The following is a 27,596-nucleotide window of genomic DNA, read 5'->3' as shown; positions in this document are numbered from 1 at the left end:
GGCTTGAGTGCAAAAGGGGTGTAATGCTTGTTCAGCTAACGTGGAGATGCTGTCAAACCTGGCTCATGTAAACCCTCTGGTCACTCTGGGCAAACTTCTGCTCTTTGGGCTTTGGTTTTTGTTCCCCCCCATCTTCCCCCAAGCTGTTGGACATTCTGATGGTCTCCAGAAATCTGGCCAGACACACTGTCTTCTCTCCAGGAGACTGCCCACTGATTTGCATTCATTGTTCTTTCGAGGTGGGTGGAAGGGAGGGGAGGAGCTCAGGCAAAGGCTAAACTCTAGGCCCCAGACTGGGCAGCCTGTGTGCCCCTGCGCCCCTCCACACCAGCTCCTAGCCTCAGTTCGGTTCTTGTTGCAGCCCGTAAGCATCCATCTGAGGTCTGCCTGCTCAGCTCAGGAACTGGAAGACATCTAAGTATAGACAGACTTTTTTCCTCTCGCAATAGCTTCCTGTCTCTGCCACACCGGCAGCCCCCTTGACTGCCACCTACCGGCTCTACAGTCTTTGACCGACCTTTCTCCTGTGGTTGATCTAGCTTGCTGCTTGGTTTTCGTCTGCAGACACTATAATTTGTTTCGAACCCTCTCCCTTTGCTGTAATAAAGGGAACCCTACCCACCCCTCCAATCATCCCCGCCATCCTGTCAGCTAATGACCCCAGCCTGCAACCCCCTGGCTAATGCTTTACATTTAACTACTTTGTTATGCGAACAGTGTTTGGGCTTATATTGTCTTGCCCCTGGGAAAATGTCAAGGTTGACCATAAGGGGACACAGATAATACAGGGTTATCTTCAGGGCAGGCACTGTTGTTTACACAGGCAGACCAAGAGCTTTGAGGAAGAGTTGGGGGAAATGTTTCCAGCAGGTTAAGATCTCATTAAGATCAACTGAACTTAAATCTTATCTGACCGGAGTGAGGATCTGCAGCCACGGGGCCTCTGTACACAAAGGACAACAGCCAAGTTGGATAAAGTGGGTTTTATACCTGTATGGCCAGCGATTTAGAAGTACTTTATGAACGAATCTACACCACTACAGACCCTCCTCTCAGTGAAGGCTCACAAGCTGTCCTTTAAAAACACCAGACATCAGAGTTTGCTGAGCAAAGTTGTCAAGAAGCTTCCCGGCACTCTCAGAGCCACGGTGGTGGTTCGGGTGCACAGGGACAGCTGGCTCACGTCTCATCTCCATTCCTTTCCAGTGAGGAAGAGGAGGCTGGCCGACTTGACCGGGCCCATCATTCCCAAGTGCCGGAGTGGCATCTAGTGTGTGCGGGTGCCGACCACGCCTTTGAACTGGACGTGTTCTACTGATAGGCTGTGCTCTGCAGTGGAAACCGGAAGGCAGAATGCCGGCACAAACCCTGTTGTGGTTCAGTTCTTTACGCACTAAGGTGTTAGGTTCGCTAGTGGTTGTAGTTGAAAATTTTATAAACTATGGTGAATGTGAAGTTTTTCTTTAGTCACAGAAGTTCAGTCCGGTTATTATTTAAAAACTAAAAAGCCCCTGAACTGGCAGACCTTACTGAAGACAATGTTAGAGCAGCAGTGACTTAACCCCAGGAGCCCAGTTTCGGTGACCTTGCTGTGTGGTGTTTCAGGTATATTTAAAATGTGTAACATGAACAAACAGCACCCTCTTCCACGTGGTTTAAAAGCATTATAAAATATTTTATTACAAATTTGATCTTAGCTCTTTAGCAAACAGAACATGTCATCATTCTTTATTAATCCTCTTTTAAATTTTAAGAACCTCAAGATTAAAGTTGCTAAATTGATTTCTGGATCAAGAACACAATTTTTTTCCCCCCAAGAAAGACAAAAAGACTGAAGCCACAGAGCTCTGCCAGGAATCAAAGAACATGAGATTCCTTAAGCTGGTTACGAGGAAATGATAGAAAAAGCCAATGGTGAAGTCTCAAATTTTAAAAACCGTCCTTTTTTTTTTTTTAAACCAATTCCAGGCAACAAACATTTCCCTGGGTGTTCTTTATGAACATCTGGGATTTATTTACAATTTAATACTGGAGTCAGAAAGAATTTTTTCCTTATTGAATGCCAACCTTACGATGGATGTGAAAACCTATGGCCAAATACTTGAAAACACCTTTCTCTGTTGCACAGTGGGCCAATGCCTTATGTGAGGCACATCACTAGAGAGACAAATTTCTAGTCCATCATGGCTTATGCTTACAGACTTCAACTACCTATCGCATCACTTCTTAGACAACTCACCGCTGATCTCATGCCTGTAAATTAAGCCTCCAAAGGTCAGCGGTGAAGAAAATCTAGATATTTAAGAAATAGGAAACCTGGCCAAACCACCCAAGATGATTATTCTGAAAATGTAATTTTGGCATTTCTGCCGGATCCCTTAACATCACGTGCATCTCTGAGGATCCAGCAAAGATGTTAAGCCACACTGTCCTTGTGCCTTTTAATATACCACGGTGCCAGTTAAACTAGTATTTCTGTTGCTTGGGGAGTTTTCGTGAGTGATTCAGCAAATCTTATGATAAAGGACAAGCCAAAGAGCTGACGAGCACAGACTAAGCTGCAGAGCACTGAGCAGAGAGGCTTTTGGCGAAAAAGGAAAAGTCTTGCACGCGGAACTGTAATGATGGGACAGTACAGGGTAACCAGAGGTGGAGCCAGGGCCTCACCACTATGGAGGAGTGTCTACTGAGGCTGCAGATGGGCCCAGGAGTGGCTCCGTGCTGCAGGAACGGCCAGCCCCACTCGGCTTCTCCTTGAAACACAATTGCAGCTGTATTCTGCATCACTGGAAACTGCAATATAATATTAAATCTGTTGGTCTAAGAATGGCTGTGCATGTGTTTCTTGGGACTTGTGGGCCAGGGACATGCGCCTGACATGTTGGCTACAGGCTGGGAAACCACCACAGCAGTGCTGAATAACCTTACACAGCATGTCTTGTATTCTGAGGTGTTCACCTAAAAACTACTGCCCAAGTGTCAGTGTCATCGAGCTAATGTGAATCTCTCAAAGAGAATACTTCAGAGCTAAGAGTGTGGGTGTTGGGGAAAGCAGAGGAAACCTCTCCCAGAAACCAAACCAATGAAACATGAAGGTGGACCACATCTTTAAGACCATCTCCTCCATCAGAGGAGCTGTTGGTCTAGACTAGGGGTGGCAAGTTTTTTTCTGTAAAGGGCCAGATAGTACAGGCACACCTTGTTTTATTGTGCTTCGCAGATATTTCGGTTTTTACAAAATGAAGGTTTGTGGCAACCCTGCATTGTCAGATGACAGTTAGCATTTTTTAGCAATAGAATTTTTTAATTAGGTTATGCACATTGTTTTTTTAGACATAATGCTATTGCACACTTAATAGACTACAGTATAAGGTAAGCATAGGTTTTATATGCACTAAGAAACCAAAAAATTCGCGTGACTCACTTCATTGCGGTGGTTTGGAATCGAATCCGCAGCATCTCCAAGGTACGCCTGGAAATACTGCAGCTTTTGCAGGCCATAATGTCTCTCTTGTAAATACTTAATTCTGCTATAGGTCATATGTAAATGAATGGGTGTGGCTATTCCAATAAAACTTTATTTACAGAAGGAGGTGGGCCAAATGCCATAGTTTTCAGATCCTGGTCTAGTGCTCTGAGGCTAGCAGAGAAGAGAGAAGGGTAGGGGTGGATGGCAGATTGACCTAAGGGGCCTGGTTCCGAGGAGTCCACTTCCAGGGCCATAGCTTTCACATTCTACCATCAGGACAGACAGGTTTGCTGATAAGAAAAATGACTACTCCCAGCCCTGCTGCATGGCACAGAAAGGGCATGACCTGGTCACCAGGCTCAAGGCTCTCTCCCTCAGCAGCTTTGGGATCCTACACAGCTCAACTTTTTCTGTGCTCTAGCATCTTCTGAGTCAGAATATCTCCGGTAAGAGGTCAGCACCCAACTCCATTTTCCCTCCTCTTGTGAAGGACAGGTGACCAACATGGTGACCAGTTGGCCATGGTGGCTCTGGCAGCACTAAAGTTCCCTGTTTCTCTGCTGGAACAGCCCTAATATTCTCCAATACATGGTCGCCCCAAACCTAGCTCTGTGAAGGCTTGGGGAAAGGCAGATGGGGCCGCTCATGTAAGCATGGCCCATCCTCATCATCACCTGGCCTGGGCTCCGGGCTCGCAGGGAGTCGCCCCTGCTGTAAGAGCTCCCTGGGTGCGCGTAGCCGTCGGGCTGTACACTCGCATTCCTCTTTAAAGCTGCTCTGGGCTGGGCTTGCAGCCTGCCTGCTCCCTTTGTCTTGACACGTAACACAACAGGCTGTGAATCCTTGTCCTTGGCAGGCAAGGCAGGTCAAGACAAGCTGGCGGCACTGGGGAGTGGAGCACAGTTTATACTGGTCCCATGGGGCCCCACAGTATGAACATTCTGGGGAAGAAAGAAAAGCCTTGTTATAAAGACACATGAGCACACGTGTACACACACACACGTGTACATACACACACATACGTACCACATGCACACGTAGACACAATTCTCCAGTTCCTAAATATAACCCTTAGCTCATCAGCATCTAATGTATCCTTTTGGGTCTGAGGAAGGTTTCTAAATAGTGTAAGTCTCCTGTCTTCTAACAGACAAGGTTCCCCCACCCCCACCTTTTTGGGGGGAGGTTGCTTCTGGGAATTGTCTTCTGATTCCAGCATTCACTGACCCATTTTTCTTTTTCTCATTTAGAAAACAGGCAGTAACGTTTCTCTCTTTCATTAACTAGTCCAAAGCTGGCCAACCACCCTTTGTTGAATGGTCTTTTTCCTTTAGATCATTCCCTTTGACAACACGCCTGAATACAGATAATCCCACATTGACATTTGGCTTCTGCAGTCCACATTCCTCTTCCCCAGGCCTGAAGTTCTCCTGCTTTTGCCAGGCCAGGGGACACTTGGCCACACAACTCCTAAAACTCACATTATCTACTTTCTCGGCCCCTTTTCCCTGCTGACCTCCTATCACCATTGATAACATCATTCTTCAAGTCTCTTTACCTAGCTTATCTAAGCTACCTTTGGGCCCTGTCTCTCCCCTTTCTGCTCCATCTAGCTCCATAAGAGATCTGAAGTTGCTTCCAATAAGACACAAATATAAGACCATTAAAACGAATACAAAGATCAAGAAGAAAGGGGAGAGGAAATCAGACTCCCACCTTATTCATTATCTGAGTGTTAATTCAATCTCAGCCCCTGATCACAGGAGTTCTAGAAAATTCTGACAGCCACTAGGGTTGTCTGCCTGTGATCTTTCCCGTTCAAAATGGTGGCATCCAGGGGGAGGATCCATTTTTCTTAAGGATCGTTTCCATCCTTCTTTTACTGACTGCCCTCATCTGGTACCACATGTTAGTGTGGACTCCAAACTACAGTCACACCACAGGCTTCCTGTAGCCACCCCTGCCTCCTGCCTTGGCCCTAGGCTCAGCTCCCGCCTTGGAATGCCCCACCCACCACTCGAAAGTGCATACCACATGTGTCCACAGACCATCTCACTACGGGTTCTTTTACTTGTGCCATGAATTTACTTGACAGTCTAGTGAAGACTCTTCTGTCTTAGAAAAATGTTTTTACAATGCATAAAATAAAATACATAGGATCACAAAGGAAACCAATTATATAGAATACAAAATAACGAAATATTCTTTAAAGTCTGGGATACAGTAAAATACTTATTAACACATTCTATAACAAGACTTAGTGATGAGCCTAATAACTATTTCCATTTTGAAGCAATGATGAACATAAATGCTATTTTGAAATATTCACAGCAGCTGTGATATATGAAAATACTGTGATTTCTAGTGATAACAAAGTCACAGGTACATCTAATACTACTGATTTGCTGCTTACATTCGTAATTGAAGGAAGTACTATATTTAGTGAGGGGTTATGAAACTAAAGATAAAATTATTTTCCATTCCAAATTCTGTCTGCTCCACTGCTGCATCTCCAACTCTGTTAGGAAATGGTGGTACTATGTACTCCTTTTCCCTTGCTTTATTCTTCAAGTAATCAGTACTGGTCTGTCTTCCAGAAGGTTAATACAGAGGGTATGTCTGATCATGAATTTAGGTTCTGAGTCTGTGCTGACCTACCTGACACTATGTCACTGTTGAAGGATAAGGCATAACGCTCATCAAAAACAAACAACTTCCCTTTGTAAAAACCAGCAGGAAACTCCTCCAGGTACTTGTGGATGCCACCCTTGAGCTGGAACACTTCCTTGCACACTCCCTATGTGTGGAAACACAAGAGGAAATTTGAGGAGACTAGCAGAGACCAGTAGGAAGCTCCACAGAGGAGCAGCATGTGATAGGAATGCCGAAATGGGGCTCCTGGCTCCCCCTGCGGGACACTGAAGTACTGCTGACAAAGGGGGCAACGAACCAACTGGCAGGTCTTGCCTACTAGGGTGATGGGTGAGGACAGCAGTCAGGGCCTTCACTCTCTAGATCCTGGGAAGCCCAACTATTTTTGCTGCTCCCTAAATATAGGAAGACACCTGTTAGGACATGTAATGTTACTGAATTTGCTCTTCTCAGGATCAAGCAAAAGGATTAGGAAAAGGGAGATAATCTTTCCCTTTTGTACTTGATGAGTCGCTAAGATTGTTGAGTGCTTTTCACATCTTGAGATTTAAGAACTTTAGATTTTATACTTAGAAACTCTGTGCTGGGGAGAATAAATCCCTGGCTGGCTGGGCGTGGGAGAGGGAGTGAAGGTGGGGATTGGAAAGTTCCACACACGCTGTGGGTGGAGCCTTCTTCACCTCCATGCCTGCAGTGCCCTAAGGGTGGTGACTCACCTTGGCTTTGAGGTAGGCTGAACCCCGCTCACAACGGATGCCCCCAGTGCAATACATCAGCACCCTCTTCTCTTTGAAAAGTTCTAGATTTTCATCAACATAGCTAGGGAAGTAACTGAATTTCCTGATGTCTGGGGCTAAGCAGCCCTGGAACCGTCCCTACAATATAGGAGCAGCAGAAAGAAAATGATCAGAAAAACATACCTGGTAAGAACAAAGCTGCTTTCTGCATCAAACACCACTCCCCACCCCTGCCTTGGCAAGGAAGCACTTGCTCCCTGCTGTTTTCATCCCACACGCTAGCCTTTCAAACTTCAAAATCTGGAACTTAGAAACAAGGCTGGTGGGCTGTGGGTCACCCATCCAGAGACCTCAGGGGAACTGGAGAGGCTGCCCAAAGCAAACTTGACAAGATCCTTGACACATGTCAGGGGTAGGCATATGGGAGCCAGAAAGTCCATTATGTGCCAAGATGTCTTTAATCCATATTTTCTTAGACTTTCTCACCAGATTCTGAGTTTGAAGTCTTGGGTTTTCTCTGATGCTGCTAGTAGTGGGAGGAGAGCCGCTGACTCAGCCACAGATGGGCGCACGGCGTCCCCTTCAGAAACATGCTATGCTGTGGGAACTCAGTTCTGGTTCTTACTTACTATTTTGCTTTCGTAGAAGTTTCTGCAGTCCAGTAGGATAGTATCACTTTCTTCTTGATTTGCCTGAGACAGAAACTTTTCTACTTCTTTATGAAATTCACCCGGGGATAAATGGATTCCTAAAACCAAACAAAAAAATCAGTTAAAACAAAACAAAAACAAAACCCAGTTACAACTGGCCCAGCCTGATGACTTCCATTTGCTTTGTTTCTCCCCACCTAAACCTTTCCTCTCATAATTACAGTTACGTCTGAAAATGACACTATCTGATGATCATAATGAAAGAACTTAGTAATTCCATGTATTCTCACTCTCCCTCCTCCTAAGATGAGCACTGTGGAGACCTGGCAGTTTAGAAATAATTAGAGAATTCTGCATCCTCATACTTGGCCTAACCCAACAATAAAAGCCAGACAGAAGGGATATAAACTGCCATGTGGGTTTTCGGGTCCATGTTATGGCTAGTGTTCTATTGTCATTGTATATGGAGGAGCCTGGGCATGTACATGCTCGACTACAGGCTTTATAAACTGTTCTATACCAACGTCAAGTCCAAGGCTAAGAACCCTGGCACAGGCAGGTGTGAGCATATGGTTATGGAACAAAGTTGGAATAAGTTTTTTAAAAATACAAAAGAGTAAGAAGAATGTGTCTAAGTCTGTGTGCATGAGTAAAAGAGAAAAGGGCAGGGGGGGCTGACAGCAGGAATGAAATATGAGAAAGAAGGCAAGAGAGAGAAAAGGATGGAACGCTAGAAGAAGGAGGAGAGAAAGAAGATGAAGAAGATAAGTAACATACAAGGAGACTAAAAGGAAAGAACCTGTCCGGTGGGGCCCTCTGCCTTCTCTACTCTCTTGGATAGAAATACTCCTGTATCTTTAGGGTCCAGACATCTCAGTAGTTTGTGAGGAACTTCTGGTGAATTTGGCCACCATACCTCATGGGGGGGCGCTCTGGTCCTTGAGTCACCACTCATGATAGAGCCTGACAGCTCCACTCAGGGGTAATCCCAACAACCCCCTGAAACTGCTGGGTACCCAGATCGGGCTGGAGACCCAGAGCACGGCCAAGGAATCTGGATTCCTACCTGCCCAACCTAGGACTGCAGGGAGAATGTAACAAGGCCAGATTTTATATAAGTTACTGTCACATAATTACACAGTCACCAAAACAGTGGGGTGGAAAGGGAGGTTCAAAACTGTGATGAGAAGCATGGAAATCTGCTAAGACTTCTCCTTACACGGAGCTGCAGGGAACCCAGCCTGTTCCTGCTGCTGCTATTACTGTGGCTACTCTCCTGGCCCTGTGGAGGCCTGACCAGAGAGTGACTCACATGAAGTGCTTAAAAGAAGTGCCTCCAAACAACTTGGCTCAAATGAAAGCAGCAAAGCACTGCCTGGAGCCCACTCTCCCCTAAGCTCCAGAGCAAGGTCCTATAGCGCCAACAAAGAGCTGTTTGTGGCCATCCTGCCTTCTGCCAAGGGAGGGACACTAAGCAGACACGGCCCTTTTTGGCCCTTTTCTCCTCATACATGAGTCTCTTTTCCCGGATGCTTGTATCTTACTCTCATTTCCCTCTGGTTTAACTCTTAGCCTTCTTTTTATATATTTACATGTTAAAAAATGAACATAGACCCAGCCAGAGCTTTCTGTTTCCTGATGAAAGGAGACAATACTACCTATGAAGTAGACTTGGGGGAAAAAAAAGGAAAGAAAGAAAAAAGGAAATCAAACCTGAACCTGATCAAGTCTCTAGACATGAGCTATCTAATATGGTAGCCACAGGGACTTCCCTGGCGGTCCAGTGGCTAAGACTCTGCGCTCCCTATGCGGGGGACAAGGGTTTGATCCCTGGTCGGGGAACTAAGACCCCACATGCTGCACAGCATGGCCAAATAAAATAAAATTTAAAAAAAAAAGAAATAAATAATATGGTAGCCACTAGCCACATGTGGCTAATGGGCACTTGAAATGTGGCTTGAGATGTGCTGTAATAAGGGTGACACAGATGCAGGATTTCAAGGACTTAGTATACCAAAAAAAGAGTAAAATATCTCATTAATAATTTTTTACACTGGATACAAGTTGAAATAATATTTTGGCTACATTGCATTAAATAAAGTATATTATTGAAATTAATTTCACTTGTTTCCTTTTACTTTTTAAAATGTGGCTACTAGAAAATGTAAAATTCCCCTGTAGCTCACATTATATTTCTATTAGACAGCACTATTATAAATCTAACTACAGTTCATAGGAAATACAGAGGACAGAAGAACATCCCACAGAGATGCAATCAGCATTTTACTGATTGTGGGAAATGCTATAAGCAAAATGATCTAATTCCTTCAAAAAATAAACTGCAGGGGAAAATAAAAGATGGAAGTGACTCTCTAGGTTAAAAGGGACTTTAGGAGACATAGTGATCAATCACAATGAGTGGACCTTACTTGAATCCTGATAGAAACAAACTTAAAAAAGTATGAGCTAACTGGGAATTTTAACCACTGGCTGGATATTTGATAACATTAAGAAATTGCTGTTAAAATGTTTTAGATGTGATGATGGTTTTACAATTATTTATTTTTAAAAAAACCTTTATCTTTTAGAGATGTCTACTAAAATAGTTATGAATGAAATGACATGACATCAGGATTCTCTTCTAAATGATCCAGGATGGGAGAAGGGGGTGGGGATAGATCAAAGTTGGCCATGAGTTTATAACTGTTGAAGCTGCGGGAGAGGTACACAGGAGTTCACTGTACTGTTTTCTCTATTTTTTTTAATGTTTGAAATTTTTCATAGTAAAAAGTAAAACAAAACCAAAAAACCCAGCCAAACAAATGTCTTTCAACCATCTACGGTACCCGTGAGGGAGGGGCAAAGAGAACATTCTAGAGCACTTGCAAACAAACTGCTTTGGTGTTGAAAGCCACTTGCTTCCTGTAGCAAAAAGTCTGTGTGTTTTATTCAGTTGATGAACTATTTACAAGTAATAATTACACCCTTTCCAAATTGTTATCTTTGGAAAGAAAACAACTTCTTGCCAAACCATCACCAAGAAGAATAACTAAGCCAAGTCATTCTAAGCAGTGAGTCTCCAATCACCAGAGCACCAAAGAGAAGAACCAGTTTAAGCACTGAATGACCCAAGTGTTAGCCACCCCACAGATATTCTGAAGAGAGAACTCATCACAACTCCCGCTGATCAGAATGTCTAGCTTTCACATTTGTCTCTATATTAAGATTTGTCCCTATGAAGAAAAGGAAAATGTTTCTTCTTAAAGCAAGCATACCAGGCTTCTTATAGGAGATCTTACTGGGACTGATCCCCATGGGCACAATCTCTTCAAACACACCAACACGCAATTCTGGAAAACAGCAAGCTCCTCCTTTGCTGGTCTAGCCAATGAGAAACAAAACAGAATACAGTCTTTCTCTCCCATCTCCAGGTATAAGATATTTATTCAGTTAAATTATCTGGAACATTCTACGCTCTAACTCCCTTTTCCCACTGAAACAGTTGTTCCTAATTTGAGGTTTCTTAATACTTCAGCTACCCTATTATTACACAACTGATTTAATTCTTATATTTGGCACTTATTTATTGTGTATCTACCATGTGCAGAAATGTCAAATTGAAAAGGTGTTTCTATAGCAATAAGCATTTAACTATAAAACTGAAACACCACTGAGCAATTTCAAAATGTAAGATTACATCCCAGCTTTTGTTCAGGAGCTACGACCTTTTCTTTCCTTATCATCATCACCAGCACTAACACCAGCAAGGTATTTCCCACCACCTCTATCACCCATGATGCTAAAGCATAAAGTCACTCCAACAAAGCAGCTCTCTTGGGAGAGCAATAGCTTTATTCCCTGTGTGGTGTGAAGTGCTGATCTGATCCCACCAGGTTTACTAAACACGTAGTGATCCTCTGATACAACCAGGTGGTCTCTCAAATGAACAAACACGGCTAAGCTTGAGAGTTTATAGAATGTATAAGCTGTAACGTCCTTATTCTATAAAAAAGGAGACCAAGGCCCATGATCACGTGGCGACGTGGTGGACGAACTGGAATGAGCATGCTCCTTCTCCTGCACTGCCTCAGGACCTAGCAAGAAAAGGGTGTTCTGTCCAGCACTGCTTACTTCTCTACAGTGATCCTCTTCATAGCCTGGAGTGGGAAGAGGCACTGAAGCAGAAGCAAATGGCTCTCGATCCATTTTATTTTCAATTTCTCTTACCTTAAAATCGTCCTTACACAGATAATCCTTAAACAATGGGCAGGAAAGCATGACTTCTACATAGAGTCTGGTGGCCAATTTGCTTCCACCCACTGTCCCATTGATTCCTTCTGTAGCAATTCGAACCTGAGACACAAGACGGTGAGAGAAAGGGAATGCAGGCTGTTCTTAGCTCGGTTCAAATCTTTGCAGGGCAGAACAGGTTCATGTGTGTCAATGAGTTTAACAGGAAAAGCAGAAACATTGCTGTGGACACCAAAGTGTTACCACACACAAGGTGCTTGTAGTTTTCTAAAATGGCACACTGCCCATAGTTCAGACGAGGTACTCAGTTAACGTGTGCTGAACAAGAGAATGAAATGGATAGAACAACTGGAAAGCCCCATTTGCTATGGAGCTCCAGCTGTCCAATGGCCAAAACTTAAATTCAGGTCAACAGATGTAGGATCAGGATTCAGCTTTGCCACTTACTTGCTAAGTGACCCTGAGAAAATTAATTCTCTTCTCTGAACCTCAATTTCTTCATCTTGATAAAACAGATGAAAAAGAATCAACAATGAAAAAACTGCTGTCCTCTAGTCCTAATGCACAGAACACATCTGAGGGCTGGGAATGCACGAGAGCACATCTCTGCACAGTGTTGGAGGTAAAGCCCACCACTGCAAACCCACCCGTTGGAATACAAATTCCAGGAGGAGCTTGTGTCTCTTTTGTTCTTTGTTGCATAATCAGTGCCTAGAGTAGTACTTGCCACACAGTAGGCACTTAACATGTATTTGCTGAGCAAATGAATGTGTATCCAAATCTGAGGCTTTTTGGCTTCTCAAACCCTCTGTTCTCTTTGAAATGCTTCACTGGTTAGGGAACATTAAAGCCTGGGTTAAGGCCTATGCCTTCAGAGGCAATCCTCTGGGGGGCCTGCAAAGTTACTTGTTCTGGTACCACAAAATCCTCCGGATAAGTTTAAAGATGGATCATCTCTAGACAGAGTTAGCTTTCTAGAGAAAAGTAAGAAAGTGCAACACTGTATATCATGGTATTCTCTGGAAAGAGATGTAATTTAAGTCAAGGTCCTATATTGTTACCACTTTGTTATATATTGTTATTTATATAGCAATGATACCTACCAATGCATTAGAATTTGAAAAATTTTAAAAGCTCCCCTTTTATTAGGGCCTAGAGAAGATACTTCGTTTGTTGCCTCACTTGATTCAATTCTTTAGGGCATGGATATAAATGGGATTCATTTCACAAGCCAGGGCCAACTCACTAGTAGTGGCTCTCCAGAGTTCCATGATGAGCATTCTGAGTCACATCCAGTCTCCTTGAGAAAGAGGAGTGCAGTCTATTGAAGCCTGTTCTGGGCTGGGAGAGGAAAGTAGGAAGCATATGCCATCTCTGCTGTACAGACTACTGCACCTATTACCGACTCGTATTTTTTTAAGGGACAACATAGAAAAATAGAGCTGAACCAGCGTAAGGGTCAGGAAATCTACCCTAAAACTGTCTCTGACGGGGGCAAATATGATTAAGAGGTACATACTTCTGTGTACCTGTCTTCTGAGTAGGTCAGAAGACCCTTTCCTATGCTATTTTAATCTCAGAACCCAAGTAAAAGACAAGCACAGGCACTCCCTAAATAGCTGAGGCAGAGCAACCTCTAAACTCATGCACTAGACTTCCAACTTCTGTTGAAGGATTCTTCAACTGAAACCTTCAAAGTAGCTGCTAGGTGAGGAAGGCCTTATACCTCAGAGATGAAGAGCAATAGTTAGCATTTATTGAGTACCTAGTATGAGACAGGAACTTTACATTATACTACTGGAAAGTAGATATCAAAATTCCCATTTGACAGAAAAGGAAACAGAAGCTTAAGGAAATCAAGTAACTTGCCCAAGGGCACAGAGTTGGTAGGTGGTAGATCTGGGATTCAAAACCATATCTTATTGGGTCCAAATCTTGTAATTTTTCCTTTCTAAAGCCTCTAATACATCCCCCAAATTTCTTGAGGCAGTAAGAAATGTATAGCAAAGGGATCAGAAGCTTCTTTCCATAATTCTAGAATTTTCAAGTTCTCCTCTTTCCCTACAAATGCCAACATTCTGCCAAATCTACCAACACAAAACTTGAAAACTTGGCTGAAGCCTTAAAATTTAGACCTAAGATCCAGGCAGGTGCTGCCACCTTGTGGGTAGAGACCCTCACTGCTAGGTCCCCTTGGGCTGGGCCAAGAATAAAAAATCAGCCCCAAACCAAGGAAACAGATTGATTTCCTATTTTGTAGGCTCAGGTTTACTGTGAGAGAATATCCATCTTTCAAGGTATTCTCTAAATAGAGATGGTGATAAACATATACGCCACAAATGTTTACTAAATTTTTTTTTTACAATGCGCCAGCAATTGTGCTAGGAATTGGGTCATAGTGGTTAAAAAATAAATAGTTTTTGCCCTTTGGGAGCTTACAGACTTAAGGTAGGTCACAGATATTCAGACAAAAGTCACAGACTGACAAGTGCTATGAAAAATCACTGCAAGATGCAATGAAAGAATGTATGTGGAAAACTAAATTTAGATTAAAGGTCAGGAAAGATGTCTTTGAGGAAGTGTCATTAAAATTGAGAACTGAAGATTGATTAAAAATTAGATAGGAGAACCCGAGTGGGTGTGGGAGAGTTCCTTGAAGAGAATTTTCTTATAAAAAGGCCCAAAGGCACCAAAAAAACTTTGTGGGCTCCAAGAAACTGAAAGGCTATTTTGCTGGAGTGTAATGAGTAAAGAATGGTACCAGATAAGTGGAAAAGGTGGAAGGGGCCAAATAATGCAGGAAACTAAGGGCACGTTAAGGATTTGGGTTTTACTCTAAATGCACTGGATAGCTACTGAAAGACTGTGAGGAGGGAGGGAGGGAGATGATTTCATTTACCTTTTAAGATTATTCTGGCTGCTATGTGGAAAATGATTTAAGTGTGGGCAAGGATGGAAGAATGGAGAATAGTCTGGAAGCTGCTGAAATGAACTAGGTAAGAGAGGGTGGGGCTTGGTTTAAGGTGGTGGAAGACAGCGTGAACGGAATCAAAGGATATTTTACAGGCAGAAATGGCAGGACTTGGTGATGAACTGAATGAGGTAAAAGAAGCTTTCAGTCGCTATCTATAAAACAACATGGGTGTGAAAAATATCACTGACTGATCAAATAATTGCCTTAGGGAATTAAAACCTAGGACATGTGTGGGAAACATTAGGCCTAAGACAGTACGGCGTCATAACCAGAGATGATCTCAGAGGGAATCTAGTTCACTTCCTTTTGATTTAAAATTTTAAAATACATATATACACATATGTGTGTGTGTGTGTGTGTGTGTGTATATATATATATATATATATATATATGTAATCATCGAGGATTTAAAAAAAAATCCATAGTCCTATCACGTAGAGATAATCACAACTAACATTTTGATATTTACCACTCTCCATCTTTTTACACACACGCTTGTGGTTTTGTTACAAACATACATTCATCCTTTTACTCAACATTCTCCAAATATTTACTGTCTGCTATGTGCTAAGCCCTGTTCTAGCACTGACAATATGTCAATTGATTAACAAAGTTCCGTACTCATGAAGCTTCTATTCTACAAGGGAGATAGATTATAACAAATTAAACAAAGATTGTACTCTCCAATAGTAGTAAACTTTTTGAAATTCTTTGAGCAGAAGGGAATAGAAAGTGATGAGATTTGGAGAGAGACAGATTAGAATTCTCAGGAGATAACGTTTGAGGGGAGATCTGAAGTGAGGAACAAGCCATGTGAAGATATAGGGGAAAAAACATTCAAGAGGGAAACGAAACAGCAAATGTCAAAACCACAAAATGGCAAAAGACTGACATGTTCTAAGAAAATTAGGAAGCAACTTGATATCACACCTATATGTACAGTTCTATAAAATGTTTTTCCAGTTAATATATTAAGAACATTTCCCCATGCAAGGGGTCAGCAAATTATGCCTGCTTTTACATAGGTTTTACTGGAATATGGCCATATCTGTTCTTTTACATATTGTTTACGGTTGTTTTCATATTACGACACCAAGTTTGAGCAGCTTTTGTGCAAAGCCTAAAATATTTACCATATGGCTCTTTAAGAAAAAGTTTGCTGATCCCTGGTCTATGCCTTTATGTAGTCTTATAAAACACCATTTTTTTTAAAATTGAAGTATAGTTGATTTACAATGTTGTGTTAATTTCTGCTGTACAGCAAAGTGATTCAGTTATACATATATATACATTCATTTTTTAAATATTTTTTTCCATTATGGTTTATCATAGGATACTGATTATAGTTCTCTGTGTTATACAGAACGTTACTGTTTATCCATTCCATATATAATAGCTTACATCTGCTAACCCCAAACTCCCACTCCATGCCTCCCCCAATCCCCTCCCCGTTGGCAACCATGTCTGTTCTCTATGTCTGTGAGTCTGTTTCTGTTTTGTAGATAGGTTCAGCTGTGTCATATTTAGATTCCACATATAAATGAAGTACGGTATTTGTCTTTCTGACTTACTTCACTTAGTATGATAATCTCTAGTTGCATCCACATTGCTGCAAGTGGCATTATTTCATTCTTTTTTATGACTGAGTAGTATTCCTTTGTATATATGTACCACATTTTCTTTATCCATACATCTGTTGATGGACATTTAGGTTGTTTCCATGTCTTGGCTATTGTGAACAGTGTTGCTATGAACATCGGGGTGCATGTATCTTTTTGGATTAGAGTTTTGTCTGGATATATGCCCAGGAGTAGGACTGCAGGATCCTATGGTAGCTCTATTTTTAACTCTCTGAGGAACCTCCATACTGTTTTCCATAGTGGCTGTACCAACTTACATTCCCACCAACAGAAAACATCATGTTAATAGCTGTTTAGTATTCCACTTAAATGCCTAGCAGGAATTTGCTAATTCCTAAGAATCCAACTGGTGAATCCTTCAAGCACAGCCTCTGCAAACTAAGTTGGAGGCAAGATGAGTCCAGTGAAGGATAGGGTGTGGGAGAAGGTGTTACCTTGCCTGTGAGGTGCAGGTGCTGACACAGAGCTGTCTGCCAGGCACAGATCCAATCAGGATCCTCCAGGTCACAGTAGCAGTAATAAAGTAGCACCTCCCCTTCACCATTGCCCTGGCCACTGTAAAAGGAAAACCACAGGGGAAAAAGCATTTGAGTCACTGGCATAAGGAAGACACAATTCATAAGTATACCCAGGCAGAATCAGAAGAAAGGCCTAATGGAGCAACTCATGCCTGCCTTTGCTCCTAACTATCATTCTCCTCCTGAAATGAGAAGCAACTCCTGTCTGTATTTGCTCTAAAGAAGACAATACCTGCACTGAACTCCTTCCTTTATAAAAAGTGAGCTTACTTTGATTTCCTTGTTTAATCATCATATTCATGAGATAGGTATTAATAACCCCTTTTCACAAGACAGCTAGAAATTTGAATCCATTCTGGCTTATACTCTAACACAAGGCAGTATCTGTTTTGAATCTCTCTCTGTACAGAAAGGTTTCACTTCCATTTTTTCATGTAATCCTGTTACCCATGAGACAGGTTATTAGCATCCCCATTTTACAGCTGAATAAACTCAGCCCAATTCATCCCAGGTGAGACAGCTACAAAGTGACAGTCAGGACTGGAACACCAGTCTTCTGACACTAGAACCCATACTCTTTCTACTGCACTGTGCTGACTTAAACTAACTAGTTATGGGACCTGGGCGGGTGTCTTATCATCCCTGAGCCTTGATTTCCTCATCTGTAAAACTGGAGGACTGAAATAAACTGCATTTCTCAAAGTGTGCTCTGAAGCTGTTCTATGAAATCACATGTCTGAGAAATCCTGCAGATAATATCTCCCCTTTGAGAGTCACAGTGAAAGCCCCTCATCTATTGAAGGCTCTGGGCAGTCCTGCAAAAAAGAATATTTTAACCTAATGCTTCCCAAACTTAATTGTCTTTAGCATCTCTTTTCAACACCTGATAGCATCCTCCAGAGCTAGTGTTGTACAGACATTTTAGAGAATGATATAACAGATGATAATTAAGGTCCCATCCAGCTCTGGTATCTGTGACTGTCTCATCAGTGCCCTCTTCATATTTCAGGGCCTAGTCTCTGAAACCTGCTTATCTATTTCAGAGCCTATCTATTTTCCTTTCTCTAAATTCCTGTAATGAATTACTGTCTGAGCCATACAACTGTAAGTGATAATTATATAGCCTGTCTTGTACCATCTGCTAAATGTTTCATGTATCCTTTTCTTTGTCTTTCTAACTAAAAAGCAGGGCCATACAAAAATGAAGAGACCACATTTGTATAGCACTTTATAGTTCACAAGTGCTCTTACCATCATCATTTTATATAATTCATATAGCAATTCTGTGAGGTAGGCAGAGCAGGCGTTATTATTCCAGTTTTAGAGGCGAGAACATAAAGGTACAAAGAATTTTAGTGACTAGCTCAAGTCTGACTCCAAGTTCAATTCTGTTTCTAACTTTCTCTTCCTCTTTCTGATAAACAAAGGGAACTGGCATAACACAGGTGACAAAAATGTATCAAATTTGGGCATTTTCTATTCACCAAATAGTTTAGGAATTGCTTAAAATCAGAAATCTGTCCTCTAGAATTATGTAATATTATGATTTGGTGAGGTTTTCAAAGGCGGATTTAAACTTCTAATCCTATGCCTCAGTTCTAAAACTTAACATAGGGACTTCCCTGGTGGCGCAGTGGTTAAGAATCCACCTGCCAATGCAGGGGACACGGGCTCAAGCCCTGGTCTGGGAAGATCCCACATGCTGCAGAGCAACTAATCCCAGAGGCGCCACAACTACTGAGCCTGCGCCCTACAGCCTGCGCACCACAACTGCTGAGCCCGCATGCTGCAACTACTGAAGCCCATATACCTAGAGCCCCTGCTCCGCAACAAGAGAAGCCAGCGCAGTGAGAAGCCTGTGCACTGCAAAGAAGAGTAGCCCCCGCTCACCGCAACTAGAGAAAAAGCCCATGCGCAGCAACAAAGACCCAACACAGCCAAAGATAAATTTAAAAAAATAATAATAAAATAAAATAAAAACATACTTTCTAAAACATATTCAGCTCAGAAAACCACATTTGGCAACAAAAACCCCTTTTTAAGTTCTGACATTATTCAGGGTACAGGAATCATTAACATTTCTGGGCCTTCTGATTTCTCTTTGAAAAAAATACAATTTTCTGTTCTTTACCTCTGCCTAGAGAAGATAAGATGTAGGATGGCTTCCAAGAAACCCGGAGAACACTGTCAGCTGTGCGGGTATATGCTACCGCAGAGGCTATGGTCTTCTATTATACATAGAACACGTTTATCGGCCTAGTTTAGGCGGTAGAGAAATTCTGTGCCTTAAGGATTTGCCATTTTAGTGGATGGGTGGTATCTCACTGTGACTGGAAAAACATTTTTTAAATTAAACGAAAGGTACAGAATGAAATTCTTACCTTATCAGCTCATCAGGGCTAAAGCAGCTTATATCAGGGAGCCAAGCAGACACTTCATGGTTATGGGTAAGGTCTTCTTTGAAAGGATTTCTTTTGTCTGCAGACTTAAGAGTCTTTGAGGTGCTCGATGTCACAGTCAGCTGCTTTAAAACAGAAGCAGTCTCATGGTAAATCTCATCAGCATGTTGTGTTGCCACATGTCTGTGGATGCTGGTCTGGTCTGTGAATAGTTGCTGACAGCATTTCCACCATTTTTCTTTATACTCAGAAGGAGGTGCTGGAAGTTCTTTAGTTTTGACAAAAAGGGCAAATGCCTGCAATTAAATTTCAAATATGTCACTGTTAAATAACCTTAGGTTTCAGGCTAGAATGAAAGTCTCGTGAAATCCCTTATCTTTCCACAGGGATTTCTAGTTTTACGTCCTACTGTTCTATAGAAAAACTTCCTGAGAGACTGAACTTCCTCCAAAAAGGAAATGGTCAAGGAAATTATGGAATATACTTACTATGGAATATTAAGCAGCCAGTTTTAAATTACATGGGAAAATATAATATTAAATGAAAAAAACTGGATAAAATTTGCTTATACAATGTAATCTTAACTACATTAAAAAGTACATTGAAAAAGACTGGAAAGACTACCAAAATGTTTTGATTTGTATAAAGAGGATTTAGGCTAATTGTTAAAAAAAATTTAAACAGAAGAGAAAATTATGGATGCACCATAACTCTTTTAACCAATTCTAAATGAGCGAGCTTTTTTTGTTTCCAATATTTGCAGTTATAAGCAATGGTGAACGAACATGCCATGCACACATCTTTCTATACGTCTTTAACCATCTACTTAGAATAACTATTAAGAAGAAAGTTTTGGAGGTGAAGAAGCATAAAATTTTAAACTGTGAGAAACAGTGACTACCTGGAAAATCATTCCAATTTATACACTCACCAGCAATGCATGGGGGTTCATTTTATCCACAGCATTTTTATCAGTATTTAATTTTTGTCAATATTTTTAATATTGACCCAAATAAAAGGCAAAACAAATATCCTGTTTTTACTTGCGTATCTTTGATTTAAGGTTGAATATTTTTTCATATTGATTCGATGTTCTTTTCTAGCTTACCTGTTAATATCTGTTGCCTATTTTTCTACTGTGGCATTTATCTTATCTTCTTACTGATTTGTAAGTGGTTTTAGTGACCTTTTGTTGATCATAGTTATCCAAATTTGTTTCCCAGCTTGTCATTCATTTTTCAACTTTGTTTATGGTGTTTTTTGATGTATAAATGGAAGTTAAATGATATCTATGATTATCAGCCTTTTTTCAAGGCTGAAAAAAATGGAAAGAAAGGTATTTTTACATACATGTATGTATCTATATATATTTTAAACAATTCTCTTAATGCATCTGAAGACTACAGTACAGCACCCAAAGTTGGGCACTCTGAAGAATAACAATTATAAATATGGAGCATCACTTTTGGACCTTCCTCAGTCTGTACACAACCATATCTGGACTGTCCTAGACTGAAGCAGGATGGGGTCATCTGCAATTACACTGGAGGGCATTTTTTAGCCTCTCCTGCAGTTAATCCTTCTGTATAGGCAAAAAAGAGAAAGAGAGATGGTGTGTATGTCAACTTAAGTGTTTCTTTGTATTATACTTAGAACTAAGGTGTATGCATCCAAGGCCTCATTATCATCGAGGCCTCAAAAAGTCATGGTCCTTAAAGAAATACTATATAAAATCGGAATTTTTTCCTTCTTTCCTCCTTCGTCAAAATGCCAGCAGGCAGGCCTGAGCAAGATGGGAGGCCCAGTGTAAATGTGGCCTGCCGCTGGTCTTTTAGGGCCTCGTGAACAAAGCACTGAGGATCCAGCAGCAGCTAGGGCCTGTGTGGGGTCTGTTCAAGAGAGATGCAGGCCAGGGCTTCCCTGGTGGCACAGCGGTTAAGAATCCGCCTGCCAATGCAGGGGACACGGGTTCAAGCCCTGGTCCAGGATGATCCCACATGCCGCAGAGCAACTAAGCCCGTGCGCCACAAATACTGAGCCTGCGCTCTAGAGCCCGCGAGGCACAACTAATGAGCCCCCCGTGCCACAACTACTGAAGCCCACGTGCCTAGAGCCCGTGCTCCGCAACAAGAGAGGTCGCCGCAGTGAGAAGCCCGCGCACCGCAACGAAGAGTAGCCCCTGCTCGCTGAAACTAGGGAAAGCGCGTGCACAGCAGCGAAGACCCAACGCGGCCAAAAATAAAATAAATAAATTTTTTTAAAAAGAGAGAGAGACAAATAACTTCTCTAAAGAAAAAAAGAGAGAGAGAGATGCAGGCCAGAGGTGGGTGAGGCCTGCGTGGGGAAGGCAGGCCCTGGTGGAGGAGGCAGCTTGGCAGAGTGGGAAGACTGCATACAGGGAATAAGCAAGTAAGTCAATATATTGGGACTAAATGGAGCTAGGTTTTCCACCAATATGAAAAGGAGAGAGAGGGAGTTCCCTGGCAGTCCAGTGGTTAGGACTCCACGCTTTCACTGCCGAGGGCATGGGTTCAGTCCCTGGTTAGGGAACTAAGATCCTGCAAGCTGCACAGCGCAGCCAAAAAAAAAAACTGGAGAGAGAATAAACCTTGTGATGTTGGAATGGAACTGAAAGTAATGGTACGAACTCATTTGATTTACACTGATATAAAAGTAAATATAAAAGTATGTGTATGATACATATGGATGTATGTGTCTTCATCTATATATATTCCTAGCTCCGTCCACCAGAGGTCCTGGGAGAAGCAACACCTTAGAAGCAATGCGCTCACCTAGCCCCCAGGTTTTGGTTTTTGACAATTCTCCACTAGAAAGAACCAGGTCTCCTTGAAGAAATGTCTGACTCCAGGGATGAGACAGGGAAAATACTAGATGACCCTGAAACATCTTGTTGAATTAGAAAGTAAGGAAATGCTCAAAGAATGATGAGGGCAAGTCAAAAAGACATAGATACTAGCTTGAAGGGGCTCTCAGCCAAATCTGAGATAATCTGAACATCAAAATAAATAATTATAGTAATGGATTATAGCCCACTGAATAAAACAGAATTCTTGAATACACACTGATACAAATAAACTGGGAGGAAAGAAAGCTCTTCCTTACAGAAGAATGCCAAGTAAGAAATCTAGAAGGAATGAAGCAATTAGAAAATCACCATTTAGAAACCATCACAGTAATAATTCAGCAAAGAAACATCAATGGATCTAAAACTAGTAGATGAAATTTGGCTGAGGAACAGGCTATTTACATAGTCTCAAAGTATTTCCCCCCAAATACTGAATAATTAAAAGGGAAAAAATAATTTTATAGCAAAGAAATCCGACAGGCACTTCCTTAATCAAGTACCCAAAATTAACATTGCCAGTAATGGGACAAATTGGCACTGACTGCATGACAGAACGCAGCCAGATGAACACAGCATCTCTTGTGCAGCAGGCTTATTAACAAAGCCATAACTTGAATCTAATCACAAGGAAACATGAGTGAAAATCATGAGATGTTCTACACCATAACTCATCTGTAATCTTCAAAAATGTGACAGTCATGATTTCAGGGAAAAAAATGAGAAAGTGGTCCAGATTGAACACTTATGAGACATAACCACTAAAGGTAACATGTGACCTTAGAGTGGATCTGTAAAAGCCATTTGAGGCAACTGATGAAACATGAATGGAGCTGCTGGGCAGAGGGGAGATGGGGGTCCTCTGTACAATTCTGGCAATCTTTCTATAAGTTTGAAATTATTGCAAAGTAACTTAAAAAAAGCTTTCTGTACCCTTTGGGTTTCATTTTCAAGGAAATCTGTGTGAGATGAGGGCAGAAGGGTGGTAGATAGGAGGTTATAAGCAGAGACATCTATTCTTCATTGACATGGAACCAATATAAGGTGATTTTGCAAAAGAGGGACAACAGATTGGAGGTAAGAAAACTAAGTCTCAATTGCACTTCCTCAGTCACGTCATTTTCCTTTGAGCTTCAGCAGGTAGAGGGTTTAGTCAATGATCCCTAAAAAAAGAATAAATGGCATACAAGAATAGCATCCATACCACCCCTGTAAGCCAATCCTCAGTAAGCCTGCAGCATTCTGGGCTGCTCTGCTCCTTCTCCCAACCAACAGAGCCCTGCCAGCTGGACCGGATCAGGAGTCTTAGACAGCAGTTGCCCTAATGCCTGTCTGTTCTCCTTATGACTAGGTTTCCTGGGTTCCTGGGATTCTTCCCATAACCCTAGGTGGGAAAAGGAATCCAGCCCATCTGTCTAGGATCTGTCCTCAAGTACTGCACCATAAATAAGTGTTCCAGAGCCACACCTTGCCTATGATTCTCCTTTGCTTGGCACTGAACTAAGATTACTGGCTAATGGCTCTGACTAGACCTTACCTTGAACATGGCATCAGTCTAGCGTCTCACTAGCCCTCCACTCCCTGGAGGAAAACCTTGATGAGCTACTTCTAGGTATATCTACATTAACTATACCTACATGATCCTGAAACATCAACAGCAATTTTACCTTTTTCTTTGCAAATGAGTATTTCTTCTTTGTACTGACATCTAACTCTGCTTTGATACTGCTACTGCGATTGATAAGACTTGTGACTTTCAAATCCAGGTCTGAAAACCTTAAAACACAGGCCTCCAGGTCATCTCCTTGGTCTGGTGAAGTGGAAGAAGGCATCTGGTTTGGTTCCAGCAGTGAGGCAGACTCCTTTCAGTTAACTATCTCCTAGGAAGTAAGCAAGGGAAAAACAACAACGTCCAAGTCTTTGATTACTACTTGAAGTAAACTTGAAGCTAATCAATCATGCAAATGAGCATGGGCCCAAGTAGCTCAAGCTATCCATCCATTCATTTACTTGTTCATCCAAGAAATATTTATTTAGCACCAATTCTATGCCCAGCACTGTTCGAGGCCCTGGAGATATAGTAGTGAATGAAACAGAAAAAGTCTGTCCCTTCTTAGACCTCACTTTCCAGTGGGGAGAGAGAGAAGGTAAACAAATGAATAAATTGTTTTTAAAAAATAGATGGTAAAAAGGGCTATGATGACAACTAAGCAAAGTAAGGAGACAGAGTCACCAAGGGGTTCTTTAAAACTCAGAGGGTAGGTAGTCTTTCTGAGGCAGTAGCATTTCAGCAGAAACCTGAATTAGAGGGCAAGCCATGCAAACATTTAGGGAAAAAGATACCAAAAAAGCACCAGGTGCAACCAAAATCAAGCAAGCTGCCTGTTAGTACCTTCAATTATAAATGTTTTGTTCTTTTTTTGTCCCCTAATTTTTGAGCTGGGCAAATTCCCTTCCTTAGAAGAAATAACTACCAAAAGAGCCTCATTTTAATGAGCCAGAAGAAATATACAAACTGCTACTGTGGCCAGATCTTGTCAAAATGGACACAGTGCAACCAACATGTTGTTTTTTTTGTAAAGCAAATGTTACAAGTGACAAATGTGAAGAACGTGAAAGACTGGGGAAAGCGTGGGCTTCGCATTGTGGTGCAGCTGGGTGCAAGTGTGTGAACCTGAGCAGGATATTTAACTTTTCTGAGTTCTAATTCCCAAATGTGTAAAATGGAGATGACAGTATCTACCTTGCAGGACTATAGTGAGGACTGGAAAGGACTATGTAGCCTTTGACACAAACGTAGTTCCCCTACCACTCTAGGCTCATCTAAGACAACACTCTCCCTCACGTATCCTGTTCTGGCCATGCTGGACTTCACCTAGTTCCGCAAACGAGCCCTGCTCTCTCTTGCCTCAGGGTCTCCACACATGCCTTTCACACCACCCCAAAATGACCTCCCCTCACTCTAAACCCTCTTTCAGTTCTCACTTTAACTTATGTATATATTCTTAATTATTATTTGTGGGGACTTTGCTATGTGCCTGACAGATAAAATAGTGATGCGGATGCAGGTCTTAATGAAACTGTTAAGGTCCTTGTTAACTTGGAGCTTATGTTATAGTAAGAGAAGAGACACTACGTAAACAAAAAAACATGAAAATATCAGTGATAAGAGCTACTGCTTCTCAGTTTTCTTTGTTGCGGATCCTCCTTATCATCCCAACCTCTAAATGTTCAATCACTCTATCTACACTCACCTTTGAGGTGATCTTCATCTAGTCCCAGGGTCTTATAAACTATATTTACTTCAGAATAATTGGGCAAGGGGAGATAATATAGGTAAAAATAGATGGGACATTAGTTGGTAATTGCTGAAGCTGGTTGATAAAGTCCATGGGGGTTCATTATATAAATTCCTCTACTTCTGTAAATGTTTGAAGCTTCCATGAAAAAATTAAAAAGGGAAACAATCATAAAGGAAATTTTATGTTTAGAACACTATACGCTAAATGACTCCAAATTTGTATCTCCAGGCCAGGCCTCTCCCCTGAACTCCAAATTCACATAACCAATGTCTACTGGATACCTTCAGCTGGAAGGCTAGGAGGCTGTTCAAATGCAACTGTTAAAACCAAACTGTTAACTTGCTCTTCCTCAGTCTTCCTCACCTCAGTAAACAACAATTCCATTCTTCCTGTTACTCAGACAAAAAAAACTTTGGGATTCTCATCTCCTTACTCTTTCAGACTATTGAAAAGCCTATCAACTCTGCTTTTGAAATACAATGACATCAGACCACACTGTACCATCTTCACTACCAACCTCATTCAAGCCATCATTTCTGGACTGAATTACTGCAGTTGCCTAACTGCCCTGCTCCTGTAGAAGCCACAGAGGTAACTATTAAAAAATAAGTCAGATCGCCCTCCAAAGGCTTCTGAATGTACTAGGATAAAGTCCAAGGTCCTTACAAAGCCCCTTCCACCACCTCCCTAATATTATCTTCTCCCACTTTTGCTCACTACCTCTGATTGCACTGTTTGCTGGTTCCTGAATGGGTCATCAGCACTGAGAAAGCAGGGGTTTTCCTTTGTTCACCTCTGCATCCTCAGCATCTAGAACACTGCCTGGCACACAATAAATATAACATATTTGTCAAATTAAATAAAGAGTGATTGGTGGCCAGGGAAGCCTTCACCAAGGGCCTGATGTTTGAGCTGAGACCTAAATGACAAGGAGCTATCCATGCAGACTTAGGAGCAGAGATATTAAGACAAAGGAAATAATGAGTATAAATTCCTCAAGTGGGAACGAGCTTGACTTTACTGGAGGTACACAAAGAAAGTCAGAGGGGTTGGAATACAGTGATGAGAGAGTAGAACCCTGTAGGAGAGGTTATGGAGTTTTTTTTGCCACAAAGCTGTAAACAAAGGAATAACGTGATCTGCTTCTGGATAAGTCCGGAAAGTAGAGTCGGCAGGGTCTACCGATAGATTGTTCCGTAGGAAGTGAAGGAAAAGGACCCAAGAATGACTCCTACCTACATTTTTGGATTAAGCAATAGAATGGATGGTGCCATTTACTGAAATGGGTAAGACGGAAGGAGGAATAAGGCCAGGAGAGTGAAACATAAGTTCCATTTCAGACGTGTGAAATTTCAGATGGCCATGGACAAGGCAGTTAGATAAGCAGCTGTGGCGCTCATCGGAGATGTCAGGGCGGGAGATATTCACATACACGTATGGAGGTATCCAATAACTACTGAAAATATTACTAAAGCAATCACCCGTTCCTTCCTAAAGAACTCGGAGGCGCGAGACGTCAGATGACGGCCAGAGGGTAGCCCCGGAGTAGCAAGCTCACACTAGGGAGGGTCTTTCTGTCCCCGGGCCGGCTAGAGCGGCGCCGCCTCCCACCCGGGCCCCACCCCGCGCGCCGGGCCTGGCCCAATCTCTCCGCCCAGCTTTCCCAAGCCGGCAAAGGCCCGGAAGTGGGAGAAAGATGAGCACGTACCCGCCTGTCCAGATCCTTTCTCAAATCTTTCTTCACGGAAAGGTCTCCGCCTAGCAACTGTCACCGCTCACTGCCCTCGCACCTCCAGCCCCAGCCTGTGTTTACGTAGGAAGGAACTCCAGGCACCTCACCTCACTCCGGAAGTCTAGGCCGTTAGCGAAAGGGCCGCCGGGAAAACCTCCGAGAGGCCCAGTGGGAGGGTCTGAAGTGGAGGCGGGGACTAGAGCGTCCTTCCTACACCATTGGCCTACTGGCGTGGCTCGCGGCCGGCGGGCTCGGGCTGGCTGAAAAGGCGGTGATCTCCGCGTGGCCCCGGAAGGACTTCGTGGGAAGGCGGGCGAAGGAAGCAGCCGAGAGGCGGAGGTAGCCCGAGAGGGCGGTTGCGTGCGGACGAGACGCCCGCGGCCTGGTGAGCTTTCAGACGCCGGCCCTC

At 42.4% G+C, this 27,596-nt stretch overlaps 2 protein-coding genes across 9 annotated transcripts in view; one reads left to right on the top strand and one right to left on the bottom strand.

Annotated features, from left to right (window-relative positions):
* The window catches only part of TMOD1 (tropomodulin 1), a 102,940-nt gene extending 76,593 nt beyond the window's left edge, over positions 1-26,347 (top strand). The window contains exon 10 of one of the 5 annotated variants that reach the window (XM_082468741.1): positions 25,897-26,347. In XM_082468741.1, coding sequence (XP_082324867.1) covers positions 25,897-25,904 — 8 coding nt within the window. In that variant the 3' untranslated portion in view covers positions 25,905-26,347. Of the gene's footprint in view, positions 1-1,206; positions 2,828-19,676; positions 19,894-25,896 lie in introns of those variants that run through there. The other 4 variants (XM_082468738.1, XM_082468742.1, XM_082468737.1 and 1 more) reach the window with 4 other exon arrangements.
* Positions 1,652-27,349, bottom strand: TSTD2 (thiosulfate sulfurtransferase like domain containing 2). 4 transcript variants are annotated; one of them, XM_082468674.1, is made up of 10 exons: positions 27,164-27,349; positions 23,821-24,033; positions 19,273-19,586; positions 16,808-16,928; positions 11,736-11,861; positions 10,784-10,889; positions 7,488-7,606; positions 6,838-6,996; positions 6,128-6,266; positions 1,652-4,410 (listed from the first exon to the last, which is right to left on the bottom strand). In XM_082468674.1, exons 2-10 carry the CDS (start codon positions 23,983-23,985, stop codon positions 4,073-4,075), a joined length of 1,587 nt encoding a protein of 528 aa, XP_082324800.1. In that variant the 5' UTR covers positions 23,986-24,033; positions 27,164-27,349; the 3' UTR covers positions 1,652-4,072. The 4 variants fall into 4 exon arrangements, with proteins under 4 accessions (XP_082324800.1, XP_082324801.1, XP_082324799.1 ...); XM_082468675.1 differs by having other exon boundaries at positions 27,295-27,328; XM_082468673.1 differs by having other exon boundaries at positions 11,640-11,861; positions 27,164-27,318.
* Positions 27,350-27,596: the final 247 nt, after the last annotated feature.

The sequence above is a fragment of the Balaenoptera physalus genome, assembly GCF_965194825.1.
Source record: "Balaenoptera physalus genome assembly, chromosome: 7".
NCBI classification, from domain to species: domain Eukaryota; kingdom Metazoa; phylum Chordata; class Mammalia; order Artiodactyla; family Balaenopteridae; genus Balaenoptera; species Balaenoptera physalus.
The sequence above is the reverse complement of the archived record's forward strand: the minus strand, read 5'-3'. Positions and strand labels throughout refer to the sequence as shown.

Excerpts from the sequence above, each read along its gene's own strand:
- TSTD2 (XM_082468673.1), bottom strand. The coding sequence starts at position 23,985 with ATGCCTTCTTCCACTTCACCAGACCAAGGAGATGACCTGGAGGCCTGT. Across the intron at positions 6,267-6,837 it reads CAGCCTACCTCAAAGCCAAG|GGAGTGTGCAAGGAAGTGTT; the intron begins GTGAGTCACCAC and ends TTCCACACATAG. Across the intron at positions 4,411-6,127 it reads CAACAGTGACATAGTGTCAG|AATGTTCATACTGTGGGGCC; the intron begins GTAGGTCAGCAC and ends TTTCTTCCCCAG.